The following is a 19,174-nucleotide window of genomic DNA, read 5'->3' as shown; positions in this document are numbered from 1 at the left end:
GTTGTTTTTTTTTTTGTTTTTTTGGAGAAATTGAATTTTGAATTTCTGAGGTGTATTTACAGAAACATTATTCTGTTTCAAACTGTCCCAGTCTCTGCTCTTTGGGACCAGAGGTGTTTTTTGTTGTTTTGCTCCTCATAGTAACATGATCTGTGAAGCCTTTCTAACATTCGCTGGGCTAATGCGTCATCAGACATCTTTGCGACCTTTCACCTTTGTTCAACAATTTCCCTGTCAGTTTAATTTCTTTACTTCTAAAACCAAACCAGAGAACGAGGCCCACTGGAAAAAATAATAGAATTCTGACTTTTTTTCCTCAGAATTTAAACTTTTTGTCTCTGAATTCTGACCTTTTTTCCCTCTCAGAATTATTTTTTCTCAGAATTGACTTCCTTGCAGTATTCTTTTAATCCCAAAAATCCGAATTTTTTTCCCAAAAATTTGGTCCTTTTTTCCCAAAAATTTAATTTCCCAAAAATTTGAACTTTTTTCCTCAGAATTCTTAGCTTTGATCTCAGAAGATTAAAGTCAGAATTTTAAGAAAAAATTCAGAATTCTTGTTTTTCTGGAGCCTAAGCTTCTTCCATACAGAGCTGTAACAAGTGCCAGAAGATAAAACGCAGACAGCTGCTGTTCTTCAAATAACCACTAGATGATGGTAAAAAGAAATTACATTTAAAACATCAGGTTAGCTTAAGCTTGTGATTAAATATTTCCCTTTCGCAGCTTAAGTAAAGCCACTGCCTCTAACCAGCTGCTTTCATCTATTTTCTGCCACTGACTGTGTTTCTGTTTTAGCACGTTTACCTCCACAGCTGTCTATGCCAACACACACTGCTGAAACATGACCACATTTAGCCCAGCGGCTCATCAATATAACCCACAGTGTGTGTGTTTGTGTGTGTGTGCTGCCTTGCATTACTGGGCAACTGGACAACATCATGATGAAGAGAAACAGGAGCGAGAGAGAAGGGGTTGGGTTGGAGCTAAAACAAATCTGCACAGCAGCCTGATGGAAAGCAGCTCTGAAACGGAACTGCAGATGATTGTTTGGATTAATTTTGCTGCAGCAGTCTCAAGTAAACAGAAGATAAAAGTCATGAGAAGCTAGTGGGAGCATCAAAGCCCTGTGGATTCAGGTTGCCGTCCCAGGATGACCGTCACTTATTCCAGTAAAGTAGCCAACGCCACCTTCCTGAGTTTCCACCGGCTGCTGCTGCGCTGGAAGGGGAGCATCTACAAGCTGCTGTACCGGGAGTTCATCCTGTTTGCTCTGCTCTACACCGTCCTCAGCCTCGTTTACAGGTCACACACACCAAAAACTAATTACACATTTTAAAAAGACGAAATAAACTGTCATAAAAGCATAAAAGTAATATTGTGTTTGCATTGCAGCTGTGTCCTTGTTTAATAAGCTTTAGTTAGGGTCCAAAGTCTCTGTCAGGTTTATTTTGTCGGTCAGATGCTGAAATGTAAGGAAATCTAGAAAAGTATGAAAATTTCTTGATCCCGAGAAATATCTAGATCATCCTCTGCTGATTGGCTGCAGTATCTCATAAGCCCCGCCCATTCCGCATTCAAATATTTTACGAAAGACCTAAACAAATTATCAAAAAAGTACTCGTATTCATGAAACTGGTTTAAATTTCTTCATGTCACAATTTGAGTTTTCAAAGATTTTAAACAATTTTCTGAAAAGTGTGGCATGCATTTGTATTGATGAATTATTACAAAGATTTTAACACATTAAAAATCATAATTAATGCAATTAGTTGATGTTTTTGGAATATACAAAAAGTTCAGAAACTTTTGTATTCATACGTTTCTGGTACGTCAGTAAATCTGTCGCACAAGTGATATCCGCAAACAGCCGCTGCACTTTGGGCTCATTTTTGCTTCTAAAATCGATCTGATTGGATGCTCAAAAGAACTATTGTTGTGTTCAAGTTGTGCTGACAGAAGTTAGCCTATTAGTGAAGCTATTCAGGCCTAAAATAGCATCTCAATGCTAAACATGTAGCAGCAGCACTGACGTCCCCAATGCTAATATTAGCATCCACATTTCTAAAGACGTTCCATGAAAGTTCAGAGGTTCATAAAACACTTCGCACCAATCTGATGGCTAACAATAACAGATTAAACATATGACATGTATTTCATCTTGACCACAGCTCATTTTATTAGGAAGTGAGAACTTCAAAATCTTCAGATTATTTTGTATTTAAAAAGAGTTTCTCTACAATAAATCATATAGTTTGCTAAATTACCGAAGGAAAACTGGCAGCACAAAGACCCTGCAACAAAACCGTCTTCCTTTGTCTCAGTTATTGTTGTTAATTCAACAAATGTTTCTGTTTTTATCCTGATGGCGTCTTCTCCGTCCTGCAGACTCGTCCTCTCAGAGAAGCAGAAGAGATTATTTGAGAAACTTTCCATTTACTGCGACAGATACGCCGAGCAGATCCCCGTCACCTTCGTCCTGGGTATATTTTTGCTTCCCAAAATCAATTTTATAGGGAGTTTTATTAATATAATATACTATATATGTTCATAATGTTTGCATTTTCCATCCAGATAGCACTTTTAAAATAAATTATTTCTTCTTTCTTTCTAAATATTGGCAATTACGAGCTATATTTTTGGCTTTCTATGGGTTTTTATGTCCTTCTTTATTAATTTGGTCATTATTATTTTTGTATATGTGGATTAAATGAGGAAGTTAGCAACATCTTGAGTAAATTTTAAACCGGTAAGACTATTAGAAATATTTCTGCTCAAATACGGACATCTTGTTCCACAAGAATGAAAAAATGGGGACAAAATCTGAAATTAATCAGCATGTTTTGTGCTTCCAGAGATGGCAGAGCCAAGCAGAGACTGATGGGTTTTTGGTTGCCTCATTAGCAGAGTACTAATGGAAACAGATCATTAAAGAACACAGAAAACTAAAAGCAGGATGAGTTTTCCTCGTTTTTATCCAAACTCATTCACTCTGGCACTGTGGATACAACATGGATGCTTTAGTCAAAATAAGTACTTAGGTGGTTGCTACAAATTAATAAAAACATGATTAGTATTCTTCCTACTCTAAAAAAAATTGAAAATGTGTTCTAATTTTGAGACAGGATGAAGAATCTGAGTATTCTTTGTATTTTTTTAGGTTTTTATGTCACTTTGGTGGTAAATCGTTGGTGGAATCAGTTCGTTAATCTTCCTTGGACAGACAGACTGATGTTCCTCATCTCCAGGTAAGTAAGGCTGCGCTCACACCAACCATGTTCAGTCCACTTTAATAAAAGTCCAGTTAGTTTGTCTATGAATCTGGTTCATTTGGGGAGGTGTGAATTAAAAATTTAACCAAAAAAGCTAATTCTGGTCTGTTTACAAGCCTCGGTCTGGTTCAGTTGAAGTGAACTCTGGTTAGCAACATCTTGAGTAAATTTTACGTCAGTAAGACTTAAAATTTGGTTCAAATGCATGCATTGCAAATTTGTCTGGACAAATACAACCAAAACAAACACGAGAAACCAGCACTAGTGGGAGAAATGGCTCCTGGTTTTTTTACCAAAAACAGAAGAGAAATCCTCCTACTGCTAAAATCTGACGCCACTCGTTTTTTTGTATACATTTTGTGTAGAAGGACGTTGTGCTCAGTGTCTTCAGAGGTTTTTGAATTGTTTTCTTCAGTGGTTCTTAGCGCTGCGCCCCCACATGGCAGTTATCTCACTTCATTGTGTTTGTTTTCTCTGCTTCCTTTAGTTGTGTTCAGGGTAAAGATGAATACGGACGCCTTCTCCGCCGGACGTTGGTACGCTATGTCAACCTGACATCGCTGCTCATCTTCCGCTCCGTCAGTACGGCCGTCTGCAAGCGATTCCCAACCATCGATCATGTGGTTGAGGCAGGTGAGAGGCGATTTGTTTGGATTATTAATGTCTGAGTCCAAACTCAAGGTGGTGAATGACAGATGCAGGGTTGCATCTTTCCTGGTTCTGTCTGTCCCTGAAGGGGCATTTGAGATCGGCTATTTAATGGCTAGTTAGAGCAGGACTGTGAGCAACAGACTGAATTATGAGTTAAAATCTCAGAGGTTCCACAAGATAAAGAAAATTCAAATAAGTCTGTTGATTTTATAATAATTAAGTTTCGAATCAGAGGTTGATTCTCTTTTCAAGTTTAACCAAAACATCAATCTCCAAAGGAGAAAGTCTTATTAATGCGTCCTTTCATTGGCAGGTTTCATGACTCCTGAGGAGAGGAAGGTGTTTGAGAACGTCCGTTCTCCTCACCTGAAGTACTGGATACCTGTTGTCTGGTTCTCCAATCTGGCATCTAAAGCCCGGCAGGAAGGACGCATCCAAGACAGCATCGACCTGCAGAATATTCTGAACGTGAGATGAACTCTCTGTCAGAGTGTCGGTTGAGCTTTTGATAACTTTTAATCCCCAACACTTTACAGGCATATTCACATAAATATTTATATATAAAGCCAATAGCTCAAAATCTCCAAAAGTTTGTTAAAGTTTGACATATATAAAAAGTGAGAAACATCCAAAAATGACCATTTGGTCCAAAATGGCCGACTTCCTGTTGGGTTTAGGGCCTATCTTTTCAGAGGATTCTGCCAATGTACCAAATATCAGCTCTCTATCTCACGTTAGGGGCGCTGTAGAGCCTTTTAGCTATGTCCATTTTTAATTCTACTAAGTTATTAAAATTTCACTCGGGACAAATTTGGACAAAACTTTATGAGTTTATACTTTATACTTTTAAACTTCTAGAATGTAACTTCTTTTCTGTCAAGAATAATATTAAGAAACATTTGTATTAAAATAGGTTTTTGCTGCATGTTCTACATAATAATAATAATGCTAAATATAATCAATAGTTATTTAAATAATTACTTCATGTCTTTTGATCCAATTATTCGTGTGATTTGCAAAAGTAAAACTAGAAAACAGAAATTAATTTACATCTGTGTAAGAGAATCATTCTTGCTAAATCTGCAAGAAACCACTGAGCCCAGAACAAATACAGATCCATAAAGAAATAATTGGTATAAAGTATTTAATTGTAAACCTTATAATCTCATAAACTTGCTAAATTCCTTTATAATTCAGCTAAAGCTATAAATAAGTGGCTCGAACATGTTACCAAAAAGCTTCTTTTCACTAATGTCTGAAATCATAAGAAATAAAGTGCTTATAAATAATAATTTTCCAATTTGCGCAAATTTATTCTACAAAAAGCACCAACATGTAGAATTAAATGTTCATAAGTTCTTCGTTTTAAACCAGATATTAATGATTTACCTGGATTTTAAAAACTGTTTCCAAAATGTAATTTGAAAACATTATTTTTGAGATAAAAAGCTCTACTGCAATCACAAACCCATTTATATCCCACTTAGTGACCACAGAAACCAGAAATGTGGGTATAATATGACACTGGGTTTGCTCCAGAGGGACGGATGACGCCGTTTTTCCATTTAGTGTATCAGCTTACAGAAATCTGAGGTCTGTAGCTGGTGACAAACAGCTGCTTCCTGTCTGTGCTCAGGAGATGAATCTGTTCAGGACGTGGTGTGCGACTCTTTTTGGCTATGACTGGGTTGGCGTTCCGCTGGTTTATACGCAGGTCAGTCCTGAAAAACGGATGCAGCTCGTGTAATCTCATCAGGGGTAATCACTGTAACCAAATCAGAGCTCTGGGTGGGATGCACTGTTTGTGAAATCCGTCTTTCTGTCTTCAGGTCGTCACTCTTGCTGTCTACACCTTCTTCTTTGCTTGTCTAATTGGTCGGCAGTTCCTCGACCCTACTCAGGGTCACCCCGGCCACGACCTCGACCTTTACATCCCCATCTTCACCCTGCTGCAGTTTTTTTTCTACTGTGGTTGGCTTAAGGTTTGATAACAATTCCTTAACAACAGGTGGTAAAAATAACCTTGAATCTGTGAATGTAAAGTAAGTGAAAAGTTTTAAAACTAAGAAAAGATAATTAAAATATGCTAGATTTGCTAATCATGCTAAGAAGCTAGTTAGGGTTAGCGCAAAAATTAGTGCGCTAAACCTAAAACACTAATTGTAAACATTTATTCTAAAATCATATTTAAGAAAGCTAATGCTAAAGCGCACAATTAAATGACACATGTCCTCAACAGGCTCAAATTTTTCATTACACACCTACCCAAGTTGTTTTCGCTACATAAAGTTAGCTTAGCTTACAGCGTATTAGTGTAATTGTGCCCACTACTACTGTACATTAATCTGCACAATAATGTAAAGCTGTGGTGTTCAGATTTTTTGCAAATGTCACAAAGAAGTTTAAATGACCAGATGCTACAGCCTGGTTCTAGGCTTTCATACCTATTTTAAAGTAAATAGATTAAAAAAGAGATGGAACTAGCCTTGATCTGTTGGTTTTCAGCACCAGAGAAGCCAGAAAACAACAAGAAAAAGTTTGTTATAATTCTGAAATCAAGTGATATTTGTATTTTCTCAGGTAGCAGAGCAACTGATTAACCCATTTGGAGAAGATGATGATGACTTCGAGGCCAACTGGATCATTGACAGAAACCTTCAGGTCAGCAATTTAAAAAAATATTAATAATCTCTTATTTCCTGCCCAGTAGGTGGCGGCATTTGTCTTTATTTTACTAATAATGTCTATCGGAAACTCGACTACAAGCAGGCTTGATAAGCTAGTGATGTCGGTGGATTATTATGGGATGTTAACGGCTCAGAACAATACGTTTATGTTAGCTGTAGCTTTATAATGATGACCACATTAATGTTTCCCCAATTTATCCCTGTAATAAATTACTTTGGCTCATTTAAAAACAAAATAAGCCTGACTTACCTCCGACGATTTCTCGCTGCTAAGCTAGCGGCTACGTTACAAGGACACTTCCTGCTAAGAATATCAAAATAAAAGCACTTCCAGTTCAGTTCATTCAGATTCATTTACGATCTTGAAAAATGTGTCTCGTTCATTATGTTGTAATTTGTACCTTAAATTTGAAGATTTGGCTATTTAGAACTGAGAACACACGTTTTAAATCTGGATTTAACCAAAATACCGAAATTCAAAATTAATTAACCATTTTTTTTATTATTCAGCATAAATGCACATTTTTATGGGTGAATCTCAAATCTGACCAGTTTTCTAAAGTAAATTAACCTTTAGCAGTTTTTTTAGGTAAATAAGTTATTAAAACAGGAAAACAAAAATTTTCAAGAAATATTAAACTGTATTTATTAAATGTTAATGCAGTAATATAGGCCTTAGGACAAATGGTAGCTTTTGATTGCTAACTAAGGAGCTAAAGTGTTATAAAGTTTGTTAAACAGAACAAAAAGGAAAACTGAAAAATTATTTTGAAACTGCAAAAAAAAGTTTGAAACTAAAACATAAAAGTTTTGTAACTGAACAAAATAATACTGAAAATAAAGATCTGAATCTGGAAAAAAAGGATATGACATTTAAAAAAATGTTCAAAACTAATTTTCAGACTCAAGTTTTATTTCAGTTTAAATTTTTGTCTTTATGGCCCCAATTTAGCTCCATAGAAACCTACTTAGACAAATAACTTAACGTCTCAACATTGTCTACAAGACTTAAATAGGAGTTACTTTCCAACTATCCCAGCTTAAGGTTTGAAAATATACCAGAACTAATCAGTTTTTTTGGACACAATATTTAAATGAACTCTAAACTAAAAATACACAATAATAGCTACATATAACCCGTGTTTACAAAGTTATCAAAATAAATTAGATTACTTGGCATTGTCTCTGGATGTTTTTTTTTAACAGAAACATTTTTTCTGAAATTAATTTTAGAAACTAAACAGAGTTTTATTTAATCTGAAACATGAAAAAATATGTGCATTTGTGAATAATCTAAACTTCCTGAAAAGGAGGAAAGCTTCTGGTTCAGCGTTGGTTGTGGCTCACCTGTTCCTGCAGGTGTCTCTGCTGGCGGTGGACGAGATGCACATGAACCTTCCTCACATGACCAAAGACGTTTACTGGAACGACAGCGACGCTCGTCCGCCGTACACTCTGGCTGCTGCAGACTACTGCATCCCCTCGTTCCTAGGATCCACCACCGACATGGGGTCAAACTTACCAACATAATCCTTCATTCATTATGGTTATACATTGATTTGGAGAATAAGTGAGATTATTTCCATCATTTTTAGTAAAGTTTATGTGCATGATTTTTGCAGACTTTCTGACATCCTGCAGCTTGACGAATGTGAGATTTCAGACAGTCGACCACAGCAGCAGGAGCCTCTGCTGACTCGACGGCAAGAGTCGGTAAAGCTACACCTTATATTTTATAATATTTTGCATCTTTTTAATTATTTTACCCTAATATTAGGAGTGTAGAGCATATATAAGAACAGGAATGTCACAAAATGTGTATTTTAAGCTTTAATGGGAAAAAAAAACAAACTACAAAAAGAAAAAAGACAAAAGAAAATACAATCTTTTCAAATTTAATTTCCGCTGAGGAATAAATTAGGACAGCCTCACATTTATACCTAATTAAATATGATAAATAAAATGAAAAATAGGTGGATAACATCTAGAAAGCATAAATAAACCACCATTAAGGTTTATTTTATGATTCTTTACGGATTTAAAAAGGCCTTCAAATAATTTTAAAGCAGCCAGAAAATAGTCAAGAGTCTCAATATCTGTTTATGATAGCAGACCTTTGTAGGTAGAGAAGAAATGTGTAAATTTATGGCAAAAAAGAAAAATATTCCAAATTAAAAAAAAAAAAAGTTGAGCTCCAAAAAGTAAAAAATTTCTAGAAAACACCATAAAAATGTACACCTAAATTCAGAAGTTTTCAAGAAAAAAGATGGAAATTTCTGAGTTTCAAAGTCAAAAATGTTTGAAACTGAAATGTTCAAAAATTCGATTTCCCATGATCTATAAAAAAAAATTCTGAGGTTAATCTCAAAATTTCAGGGTTTTTTTCAGTTATTTTGGTGGAAATTTACTCTGAGCCCTAATTCGCTGTCGAAAGTTATCTAGGCGGCTTATTCTTAATTAGGACAACATTATCACACACAAAGTAAAAATCTTCTTACAACAGCAAATACTGGCTTCAACACAAAGTATTTGTCTTTAAATAACCAGGTTTTCTGTATCAGCTTTCAAGCACCGATAACTTTTACTCAAAACAAGATTTTGATGGACCTGGAATAATTTACACAACAATCTAACTACTTTTTTTGTTGTTGTTTACTTAAAGCACCAATGCTTTATTGTTAAGCAGGTAAAATTACTTCTTTTTTGGTTCTAAAGTCCTTTTGACTCAACAATTTTGGTCCAAAAAGTTTTAATACTCCTGATCTATGCTTGTGCTGCCCTTGCCTACCAAGATGCCAGTTCAGTGGTGGGGATCACTTCCTGTTCAGACTTGTGGGAACTGAATAATTTCATGTGATTGCTGTTTGGTGTTTTCAGGTTCTGGGTCGAGTCCGACGCTTGCTCAGTGTTCAGGAACCTCCTGACCTCCGACATCCTCGACCCGTCTTCAAGCGGCACAGCAGTGACGCAACCAGCAGCTTCTTCCTGGACTTCAGGTATCAGCGCCTTTTCAGAAATATTCTGATGTTTTTCATGGTTTTAATTTTTCTGGTAAAACTCTGTCAGGGGGAACGCAGGTTCGGCGGACATGGTCCCACCCTGTTCCTTAGCCATCCCTCCATCGTCTCTGGACACCCTGTCCACCTTAAGGGAGGTCAACAGCAACCCGCCGTCACCTGAGAGTTCATCCTCCGTTGTTTTCCCGCGGCTGGTTGTCAGCCCACCGTTGTTCTCTGATGCCTGTCACAATGGGGAGTCTTTTGGGAAACATCAGAACGGTCTGGATCACTCCCCAACTGAGGAACAACCAAACGTAGAAACTACAAGGTGACCGTTGATTCGGCTGCTGTAGAAGCTTTCTGGTTTCACATTTTAGCGTTTCAGATCCACAAGAATCTAAAGAGGTTACCCAAACCAACTTGGCCCAATGAGGAGAAGCAATTGCTCACCTCGTTAAATCAAGAATTGATTGCATCTAATTTCACCAAAGTCTGGCTAAACAAGAAAATCACATGAATACAACATGAAGTAGGCGAAAAGATTTTAAAAATAACCGCATCACGCCCTCCTCCAAAGAAATCCTAAAACAGGTCAGATGGTTGACATCTGTCTGAAGTGGAAGCCTTTACGAAATCCTTCAGACTTTAGAGAACCACAGTAACCGAGTTTTCATTGACAACATAATTGCACAATTTGATTTTTTGAAAATACATTTGCTTAATGGAAACACTACAAATTTGAAAAAAACTAGTTTTTCCATAACAAGTTTTAAGAATGTTTTTTGGCTGTATTATAACTGGTTTATTTCACAAAACTGCAATTGGAACAACTTTTTTCAGAAACTGTAATCAAGTAAAAATAGCTTTACTTCAACATATTTTTACTCAAGTAAAAGTAATAAGTAGCCATCCAAGAAACTGATGACCCAGATCATTTAATATTTAAAAATTACATAATCAAATGGACCAAAAATATAAATTAAGTGGATATTTTGGTATATTAAGGACAAAAATGACTAATTAATATAAGTAACACAAAATAACTAAATCAGGCAAAAGAAACATTTTTTAAATCAGTTTTTCAATATATTATTGCTCCAACTCGTTCTATTTTCAGTATTTCTAGGACCGATTCCATTTGTTGTTCCCCAACTCAACTTGGACCGAAGGAGTTCCGCTGGACGACGGTCACCATGAAGAACCGGCCGCCAACCAGGCCGCGGGGCCGGCAGTTCTCCCTGCAGTTCTCCCGGCAGAGCTCCAAGGCGTCGATCCGCAGCCTGCCGAGTCCCAAAGGGCTGGGGCGCCGGAGAAGAGGCCTGGGTCGGCATCAGTCCCGCAGATCGCCCAGTCCGACCGCCAACACGCTCCAACTGCCGGAACCGGATTACGACGGCGAGTTCCAGGGAACAGCTGGAAACGAGGACAATGAGGAGGAAACGGACCTGAACGACGAGCTCAAAGACGCAAAATCCCAGCCGTAAAGTTTGGATTAGAACAGAGAAAATGGAGAATTTTTTTTCTTAATTCTGATCTCATTAGGAGAATTTGAGGAAAGGAAGAGTAATAAAATACAAGAGATGGCAGAAGTGCAACACTGATGGATGCAAACTGCCGTCAAAAACTGAAGAAGAAGAAGAAAACGGAGGCAGCTGGATTCTGGTTGTTTGAGGCACTAAACGTGGTTTTGGTCCAAATCCTGAGCTAAAATCACGGACCTGGCAACTTCCAACGATTTATTTCAGTCAGGAGTTTGGGTTTGGTTAGCCACAGTTTTCTGTTCGAGGTGGATCTACTGGATCTACCAGTTTTCCGAATTGGGTCTTGATGGGTACAACGGGGCACTGGGGCCAATTTAGGTAGAAAAGAAAGGAGTACATTTCCACCAAAAAAAATTTTTTTTTAGAAAAATTTAATTTCAAACTCAGAAAATCCTGATTTTTCTAGAAAGTTTCTGAGATTAATCTAAAAAAAATTTTTTCTCAAACTTTAAACTTTTCAAGATTTTTTTAGAAAGATTCTGAGATTAATCACAAACTTAGAATTTTATTTTTTTCTTGCAAATTTTCAACTTTTCAATCTCATAAATTTCCATGTTTTTGCATAAATTTCAAAGTTTTTTTTTTTTTTTTTTTTTACTGTAAATGTACTCCCTTTTTCGATCTAAAATGGCCCTCTGATGGGTCATATTGAAGTTGCACTAAAATTAAACAAAAGTACAAAAGTAAACAAGCCAAATGTCTCAGAAATTGGTGATCAACATAAAATGAACAAACCATAAAAAGGAAACAATACAAGAAAAAACAAGCAGGTTTATGGTTTTTAATTTAAATACACATTAGATGACAAGACAGAAGCTAAATTAGCCGCTAACAGCCCAAAATGACATGTTCTTGGTCGCCATCTAGTGGTCAAAGACGAGACTGCAGTCCTCATTATAGTGACTCAGTGGAAAGGGGAGCAAACCTCTCAGCTTTAGTGTGAATATTGGTTGTTTAGGAAACTTTAACATAAAAGATAAATGTCCAGATTTATCTTAAAAATAAAACTTCAGCCTGTTTCGTGAAGAGGCACAGAAAAAGTTATTATCTTCTTGTGCCAGAGGAAATACTCATCATTCGATGGGGTGTCTGGCCTGGGCAAGCCCGATTCGGTCCAGTCCTCTGTCGAAGATGCTGTAGTACTCAGTCAGAAATACATCTCCCAGAATCCACATCGGGCCTTCAGGGGAAATGATGTCAAAGGCCTGGAAGCCGCTGAAACACAGATCACTGATGCCAAACGGCTCCTGTCGGCCGCAGACCCACAGGGAAGAGGATAAAAACGGATTTTAATGAGAAATCATCGCTTTGTTAAACATTAAACATGTGATGTTGAGGCTTAACTATCTAATTTTACTAATCTCTTGGAGTGACGCAGCTTTACAAATTTCTTCTGCTTCTGTGAAGGAGTACTAAGTGGATTTTTATTTTCCATAACAGAATAAAGTTGAAATGTTGAGAATAAAATGGAAATAATATCTTCAATAAAAGGCAGAAAGTTTAAACTGCAGTTCTTTCTAAACAAGATGTTTATCTTCTAAAAATCTAATTTCTCAGTTCATTTGCACGTAGTAGTTTTAGTTTTTAAATTAAACGCTTTTTCTCAAATTTTTTACTTTTCTCATAATGTTGAGCTTTTTCAATATTTTTTCCTCATGATTTAAACTTTTTCTTAATTTCAATATTTCCTCAAAGTTTCAACATTTTCTTGAAGTAAATTTTTTCTTGTAGTTTCTCAGAATTTCAATGTTTTTTATTTTAATTATTCTCTTGTAATTTCATCTTTCTCATAATTTTTGATTTTCTTTGTGAAATCTTTTGTAATTTAAAATTTTTCTTGTTATTTCAACCATCTCTTGTAATTTTAACTTTATTCTCTTAAACTTTCACAGACTTTTTATATTTTCTTGTAAATTCAACTTTTTCACATCAGCTCTTTTTGAACATTTTCTTGTAATTTTAATTTTACTTATGATTTCAAGATTTTTTTTCTCATTGTTACAACTACTTTCTCATACTTTTGACTTTTTATCTCAAGTTCTCAAGTTAAATGTTTTTTATTTAATTTTTTCACTTATAATTTTAACTTTTGTCTCATTTTAAAATTGTCTCATAATTTTAACTTTTTTCCACATATTTTTGTTTTAATTTTATCTTTTCTCATAATTTTTTCTTTTTATTAATAATTTTAACTTTTTTCTCATTTAAATTTTTTGAACTCTAACTTTCCTCTCATAATTTTGACATTTTCCCCGTAATCAAATGTTTATGTAGCATTACTTGCTTTTTTTAATTTTAAACTTTTTCTCATAATTCAAGCTTTTCTCTTCTAAATCATACTGTCTCTGTGTTTTTGTCACTCTTAAATGTTTCTGATCATAAGACATATTTTAAGAATTTAAATAAAAACAGGAAACTATTTTCAAATTATAATCTTAAGGGAAAATCTGTTCAATTTTTGTCAACAAAGAGAAACTTGGTAAAAATTGCTTTGTTCTTTTCATTTAATTTGAAAATTGTATTTTATGTCTACTCTTCTTATCTCTGCTTCATATTAATGTCAAAATTTGATAAAAAAGCAAGCAGGAGAAATCATTAAGGGTTTAAATACCCAATAAAACCATTTAAACAAGCAAACGTCATCAAGAAAGAACATGAGAATCAACAACAAGCTGAAGTTTCCCTCACCTTCCTGACGTACTGCTCTGATGTCAGCGTGTATTCCTTCCCACCCAGGATGAAGGTGATGCGAGGCAAACTGGACAATCGGGTGCAGTCGATAACAAACTGAAACAAAACATTTCTACAAATTAGAAAACAAGCTAATATCATTACATTTAGCTACGTTTGATCAACAAAAGCAGATTTTCTTCAATGTTCCTCAGAGGTTTGTTAGAGAATAATCAGCATCATGACAACTAAATATACTGAGAAGTGGTAATGACAGCATCATGCTGTGGGACGACACACTTTAGATTAGAGTGGAGATTCACCTTCCTGCACGATGACAACCTGAAACATGAAGCCAAACATATCATGAGCTGCTTAATTAACAGCTTATCTATGTTGTAGAATGGCCTAGAAGAATGTATCTAAATCCAGTGTGTAATCTGTCAAAAATTTTAAACTGTTAAAAAAAAAAATTGTAAAATGTGTGAAAATTTCATCGTGTAGATGAGAAAAGTTGGAAAAGAAAATCCTCAAAAGATCTGAAACTGTTTTGACCCAGGGGGTTGAATTCAAAGGCATGCCACACTTTCCAGATTTTTATTTGTAAAAATAACCTAAGATCCCAACAAAAAAAAAATGGAATAAAAAACTTGGAATTTTCTGAGTTTCAAAAGTTAAAAAATTTTCAACTTTTGAAATTCAGATATTTCTTTGTTGGTGTTTCTTTTTCTAGAAAATTTCAAATTAATCTGAAAATTTCACTTTTTTTCTCACAAATGTTTGATTTTTGAAACTCAGAAATTTCCAAGTGTCTTCTAGAAAATTTCTGAGATTAATCTGAAAATGTCAGATTTTTTTCATGTAAATTTTTGACTTTTGAAACTCAAATTTCACAATTGGTTCTGGAAAACATTTTGAGGTCAATCTTTAAATTTCTGAGTTTTTTTTGTCTCTAATAAGGTGTTGTATTACGCCCCCACACTGGGTTTCAAAGAGCTCCACCTCTCCGTTATTTGTGGGCGTGGCTCCAATCAGTTGCTGCAGTCTCAGGACGTCACGGGTCGGTCCACCAATTAGGGAGGTTCCAGTATCAATGATGGCATGACATCCAATGGGACAGAAGGAGCTCCCGCCTTGCACCACCACGCTGAAACAAGAAGGCCATGTTTATTTTCTGCAACATTTACATTCTTTACTGACACCTAGTGGTAGCAGAGCGTAATGCAGCTTAATTTACCTATCCATCTCAACCTGCCAGTATCTTTTTGCGCTCACAGGCAGCCAGTTGATTGATCCATTGTACATCGCTTCATCTATTCCTCCCAGCAGCAGTTCTCCTTGTGGATTGCTGGTCCTTGTTCTCCTGCAGAAACAGAGAAAAGTTTTAATAAATATGATAAATCTCTTCTAAAAACAAAACACCCAGTAGTTAGTTTTATCAATGTTCATGTTTATATTTTTTGGTGTCTGGAAAATGAGTCATTTCAAAAACCTTTGGAATGTTAAGTCACAACCTATGGGTATTGCACCATTACCTAGCAACCCCAGCAGAGCTCCGCCCGTTACCTAGCAACCCCAGCAGAGCTCCACAACCCCCTGGGCGGAGCTCTGCTGGGGTTACCTAGTAACCCAAGGGGAGATCCAGCACATTTGATCAGCTCGTTTTACCGCTGTACAATGACTGCTGGAAAAAACAAGTGCTTTGTTGTTGACTTACCATCCATAAACCACTTTCCGTATTGCTGTTGGGTGTGCAGGAGGCTCCACTTCTGCTTTTCAAAGACGTTGTATAATTGTATAATTACGCGCCAATTTGCACATATTTTCACGTAGAAGTCTAAACATTGAGTTAGGAGGTACTAAGAATCTAAGCATCTTTATCTAAAACTGATTTTATGAAAAAAATGTAATAATTGTTTTGTTTGGCTGATAGACCTATCCCAACTTGTTCATAGTAGTTCACGTCATGGTCTTAAAGGTTCCTGGTGTCAAACATACCATAAACCAGAACTCAAAGTAAAACCAATCTAATTACATACATGTAAAGTAGAGATTTGTCACTACCTTATAGGTAAGGAAAGCCATCGTCAACCAACCACCCAATGAGCTTATTGAGGATCTAAGCAGGTGTAAATGTACCTGCTGAGGTAGAAGGAGAACACTGGCTGGTCCACTATCTTCTGCGCCAGCATGTTGTCAAAGACGGGATTTCCCAGGATCTCTGCCAACGATTGGTAGGCCAGTCCCAGAACACCATCAAACTTTGCCGTCACAAACGCAGAACCTGGTTCGTACACAGATTCGCCAAACTGTTGGTTCAAGATGGTCATGTCCCCAATCTGGAACAAATCACATCCAGAAGAAATGCAGAAAGTTACTCTCCAGGTTGAATAAACATCTCCGCAGGTCAAAACGGACACCTGACCTTCACTGTGTCTCTACCCATTACTCCCAGCAGATGTCCTGATCCGTAGTGGATCCCAAATGAACGTCCATCATGGTGGAAGGTTTTGGATTCAAAGGCCTTGAAACGTCGGTGGAATGCTGCAAACAGACAGGAATGCTCTCATCACTCCCCAGTACGCTACAGTGATACACAGACCTTGAACTTCTTATCAGTTTGCAGCAAACTCCACCAAAGTCAAGCCGTCCTGACCAGAATACATCCCTCTAATATTAGAAGATATCCTGGTACAGGTTCTTTGGTAGACTGTGGGGATTGCTTAGCTCCACGGTGTGTTTCTGATGGCGTACCACAGGCCTGGCTGACGCAGTACGATGACGGAACCCAGAGGTCGGCCGATCCGGTGTCAAAAATCACAGAGAAGTTCTGCGGAGGAGTCCCCACGCTGATTTCACCGTAATACTGAGCCTAGGACACAAAAACCTCAGAGTTTACTAACTAAAGCCACTGCTACCATGCTAGTACTTTGTTTAGCTAATGCTAACGTGCTACACCAACACAGTATTTAGCATATGCTAATGCTAAAGTGTTACACCAACATGTTATTTAGTGGAAGGTAAAGAATTACATCAACACAGTATTTAATTTAAGCTAATGCTAAATTGCTACAGCAACACTGTACTTAGTGGAAGATGCTAAAGCAACATGGCATTTGGTGGAAGTTAATACTAAAGCAAAACATCAACACGATACTTAGTTGAAGCTAATGCTAAAGCAACACGATACTTAGTTGAAGCGAATGCTAAAGCAACACGATACTTAGTTGAAGCTAATGCTAAAGCAACACGATACTTAGTTGAAGCTAATGCTAAAGCAACACGATACTTAGTTGAAGCTAATGCTAAAGCATGACACCTACATGGTATTTAGTGAAAACTAATGTTAAAGCGCCATACCAACAACCGTATGCAACAGAACCGTATGCTAAAATGCTACACCAACGCGGTATTTAGCTAGTTTCAAGTTTTAATAAAGTTTTTAAAATTTAAGCTCTTAATCAAACAATACTTTATTACTAAACTGTGCAGTTTGAATGCCAAGCACTTATTTGAAATTCAAGCATTTTCAAAAAATTTCAAGAACCCTGCAACAAAGACAATGCTTTGGAGTGAACATCATTTCGTCCTGGACTTTGACTAGGCCATTGTAACGCATGGACAAGCTTTCATTAGGTGAATTCTGCAGAACTGGATTTATTTTAGCAGTGTTGGTTTTCAGGTTCAGAAATATCTCCTTGTTTTGGTCTAAGCAGTTGTTTCACTTGCATCCATGAAGTTGTAGATCTTCTCACTGGAGCGTCTGAGCCGGAGGGACGGCGTTCCGGGTGGGAAGCACTGAGCGTAGCGGCGGTTAAACATGTCCGGCCGGTGGTCCTTCAGGAAGTCCTCCAGCAGACCCTGAGTTCTCAGCTGAGAGCGGATGGAGGGAACCCGCATCAAGGCAACCCTGAGGTGATAAAACTTTGACTAGGTCAGGGGTTCCCAATCAAAAAATGTGTAAAGAAACATCAAATTTTTTATGTTTTTTATTCACTATTTAATAATTATTACATTCATTTAGCATAACTGTTGCCTTGTATTATCTAATTTTAGTTGGGTCTGTTGCCATGTTATTATCAATATTATGACTTTATTTACAAATAATAAAATTTTTAATCAAAATCTCCTTCTTTGGTAACAAGAAAATATATCTTATATTAATCATATCAAATTGTATTTTATTCACATAGTTCTTATGGTTGTAGCAGAGTTGGGCTTTTTTATCATAAACTTTTATATTTATTCCTTGCTTGAGAAGCAAAGCAGTTTGATGAATGAATCAGAAATAAAATTTTAATCAATTATTTTATCTTATAATTTATATTGACAAAAAACCTGAATAAGATAAAACAAAAATTATGATAAAAATGTACAAAATAATTGTTTTTTTTATTTTATTTGTGTCCGCCTCATCGCCTCCTGAAGCCCCGCAGGTCCTGCGCCCCCCACTTTGAACCACACTGGATCAGATCACTAAAATCTGCATTTTCTGTAAAAACAAAATAAAATAAAGAGATCCCAACCCCTTTACATTCAGTAGTTTTAGATATTTTAGGGGAAAGTATTAATCCTGATTCGCCTTATTTGTAAACTTGAGTCGTTTTGCGCCATAGTTTGTCTGTAAAGTGAATGAATGTAAATAAGAAGCTGCTGTTTGTCCTACCTGACCATCGCTGAGCCCGTCCATGTGGACAGCAGCAGGAGCAGCAGCCTCAGCATGTCGGTCCAGGTCGGAGTGACAGACTGCTGCTCAGCAGAGGTCCTAAAGGTTTATCAGAGCTTCCAGCTGCTCTGATTGGACGTCACTGAACAAGCGAAACCCCTCCTTCAAACTGCACTCAGTCCAGCAACAAACTTCGCTCAGAGATAAAACATCTCCTTCTTGGTAAAGTTAGCTCAAAGCACTAATCATAAACATTAGTTCTGCTGATGCTAAAGCACTACACTGACATTGTATTTTGATGCTAAAGTAGGAGACTAAGCTCTGACAGCTGAAGGAGGAACAGCTTGTCCTGCTCTCTCACACTTACTGGTAACTTTTAGAGTTATTAAAGTCACAGTTTTTATAGTTATATTTATATTATCGACATCATAACTGGATTACTTCAAACCTAAGGAGTGGAGGATTTTCTTACTTTTATGTTGACCTTACTTTTCTTTACCTCCAAGTTGAACCAGGGCAAAATGCCTCCGTTCGACCCCAGGGACATTAGCAGTATTATACAACTTCACCTTTCAGAAATGAAGATTCAACGGCTGGAGGTGAACTTTGAGATCAACGCTACCTGTGGAAATGAAACAACTCTTCCTCAAATCAATGGAGAGGTTGTACGCCCAGCTCCAAGCAGCTC

General features: G+C 36.7%; 2 protein-coding genes across 2 annotated transcripts; one reads left to right on the top strand and one right to left on the bottom strand.

Moving 5' to 3' along the window:
* The first annotated feature begins 510 nt into the window (after window positions 1-510).
* LOC103154280 (bestrophin-3) lies at window positions 511-11,504 on the top strand. The gene is made up of 13 exons (XM_007575498.2): window positions 511-1,305; window positions 2,389-2,483; window positions 3,161-3,248; window positions 3,760-3,905; window positions 4,237-4,391; window positions 5,560-5,637; window positions 5,753-5,905; window positions 6,504-6,584; window positions 7,970-8,121; window positions 8,233-8,323; window positions 9,488-9,606; window positions 9,677-9,937; window positions 10,727-11,504. The coding sequence occupies exons 1-13, from the start codon at window positions 1,154-1,156 to the stop codon at window positions 11,091-11,093; spliced, it is 1,938 nt and encodes a 645-aa protein (XP_007575560.1). The 5' UTR covers window positions 511-1,153; the 3' UTR covers window positions 11,094-11,504.
* Window positions 11,505-11,917: 413 nt separating this feature from the next.
* nots (nothepsin) lies at window positions 11,918-18,593 on the bottom strand. Its single transcript, XM_007575492.2, has 9 exons — window positions 18,487-18,593; window positions 17,550-17,730; window positions 16,575-16,692; window positions 16,246-16,364; window positions 15,960-16,159; window positions 15,058-15,183; window positions 14,823-14,967; window positions 13,839-13,937; window positions 11,918-12,397 (listed from the first exon to the last, which is right to left on the bottom strand). The coding sequence occupies exons 1-9, from the start codon at window positions 18,540-18,542 to the stop codon at window positions 12,224-12,226; spliced, it is 1,218 nt and encodes a 405-aa protein (XP_007575554.1). The 5' UTR covers window positions 18,543-18,593; the 3' UTR covers window positions 11,918-12,223.
* Window positions 18,594-19,174: the final 581 nt, after the last annotated feature.

The sequence above is a fragment of the Poecilia formosa genome, unplaced genomic scaffold, assembly GCF_000485575.1.
Source record: "Poecilia formosa unplaced genomic scaffold, Poecilia_formosa-5.1.2 Scaffold379, whole genome shotgun sequence".
NCBI classification, from domain to species: domain Eukaryota; kingdom Metazoa; phylum Chordata; class Actinopteri; order Cyprinodontiformes; family Poeciliidae; genus Poecilia; species Poecilia formosa.
The sequence above is the reverse complement of the archived record's forward strand: the minus strand, read 5'-3'. Positions and strand labels throughout refer to the sequence as shown.

Bases quoted from the DNA above. Each gene is read 5' to 3' on its own strand.
- LOC103154280 (XM_007575498.2), top strand. From the start codon at position 1,154: ATGACCGTCACTTATTCCAGTAAAGTAGCCAACGCCACCTTCCTGAGT. The intron at 5,638-5,752 runs GTCAGTCCTGAA...TTCTGTCTTCAG, and splicing joins TTCCGCTGGTTTATACGCAG to GTCGTCACTCTTGCTGTCTA. The intron at 8,122-8,232 runs GTCAAACTTACC...TGATTTTTGCAG, and splicing joins GGATCCACCACCGACATGGG to ACTTTCTGACATCCTGCAGC.
- nots (XM_007575492.2), bottom strand. From the start codon at position 18,542: ATGCTGAGGCTGCTGCTCCTGCTGCTGTCCACATGGACGGGCTCAGCG. The intron at 15,184-15,959 runs GTACATTTACAC...CTGTTTCTGCAG, and splicing joins TTCTCCTTCTACCTCAGCAG to GAGAACAAGGACCAGCAATC. The intron at 13,938-14,822 runs GTGGAGCTCTTT...GTTTTGTTTCAG, and splicing joins CGCCCACAAATAACGGAGAG to TTTGTTATCGACTGCACCCG.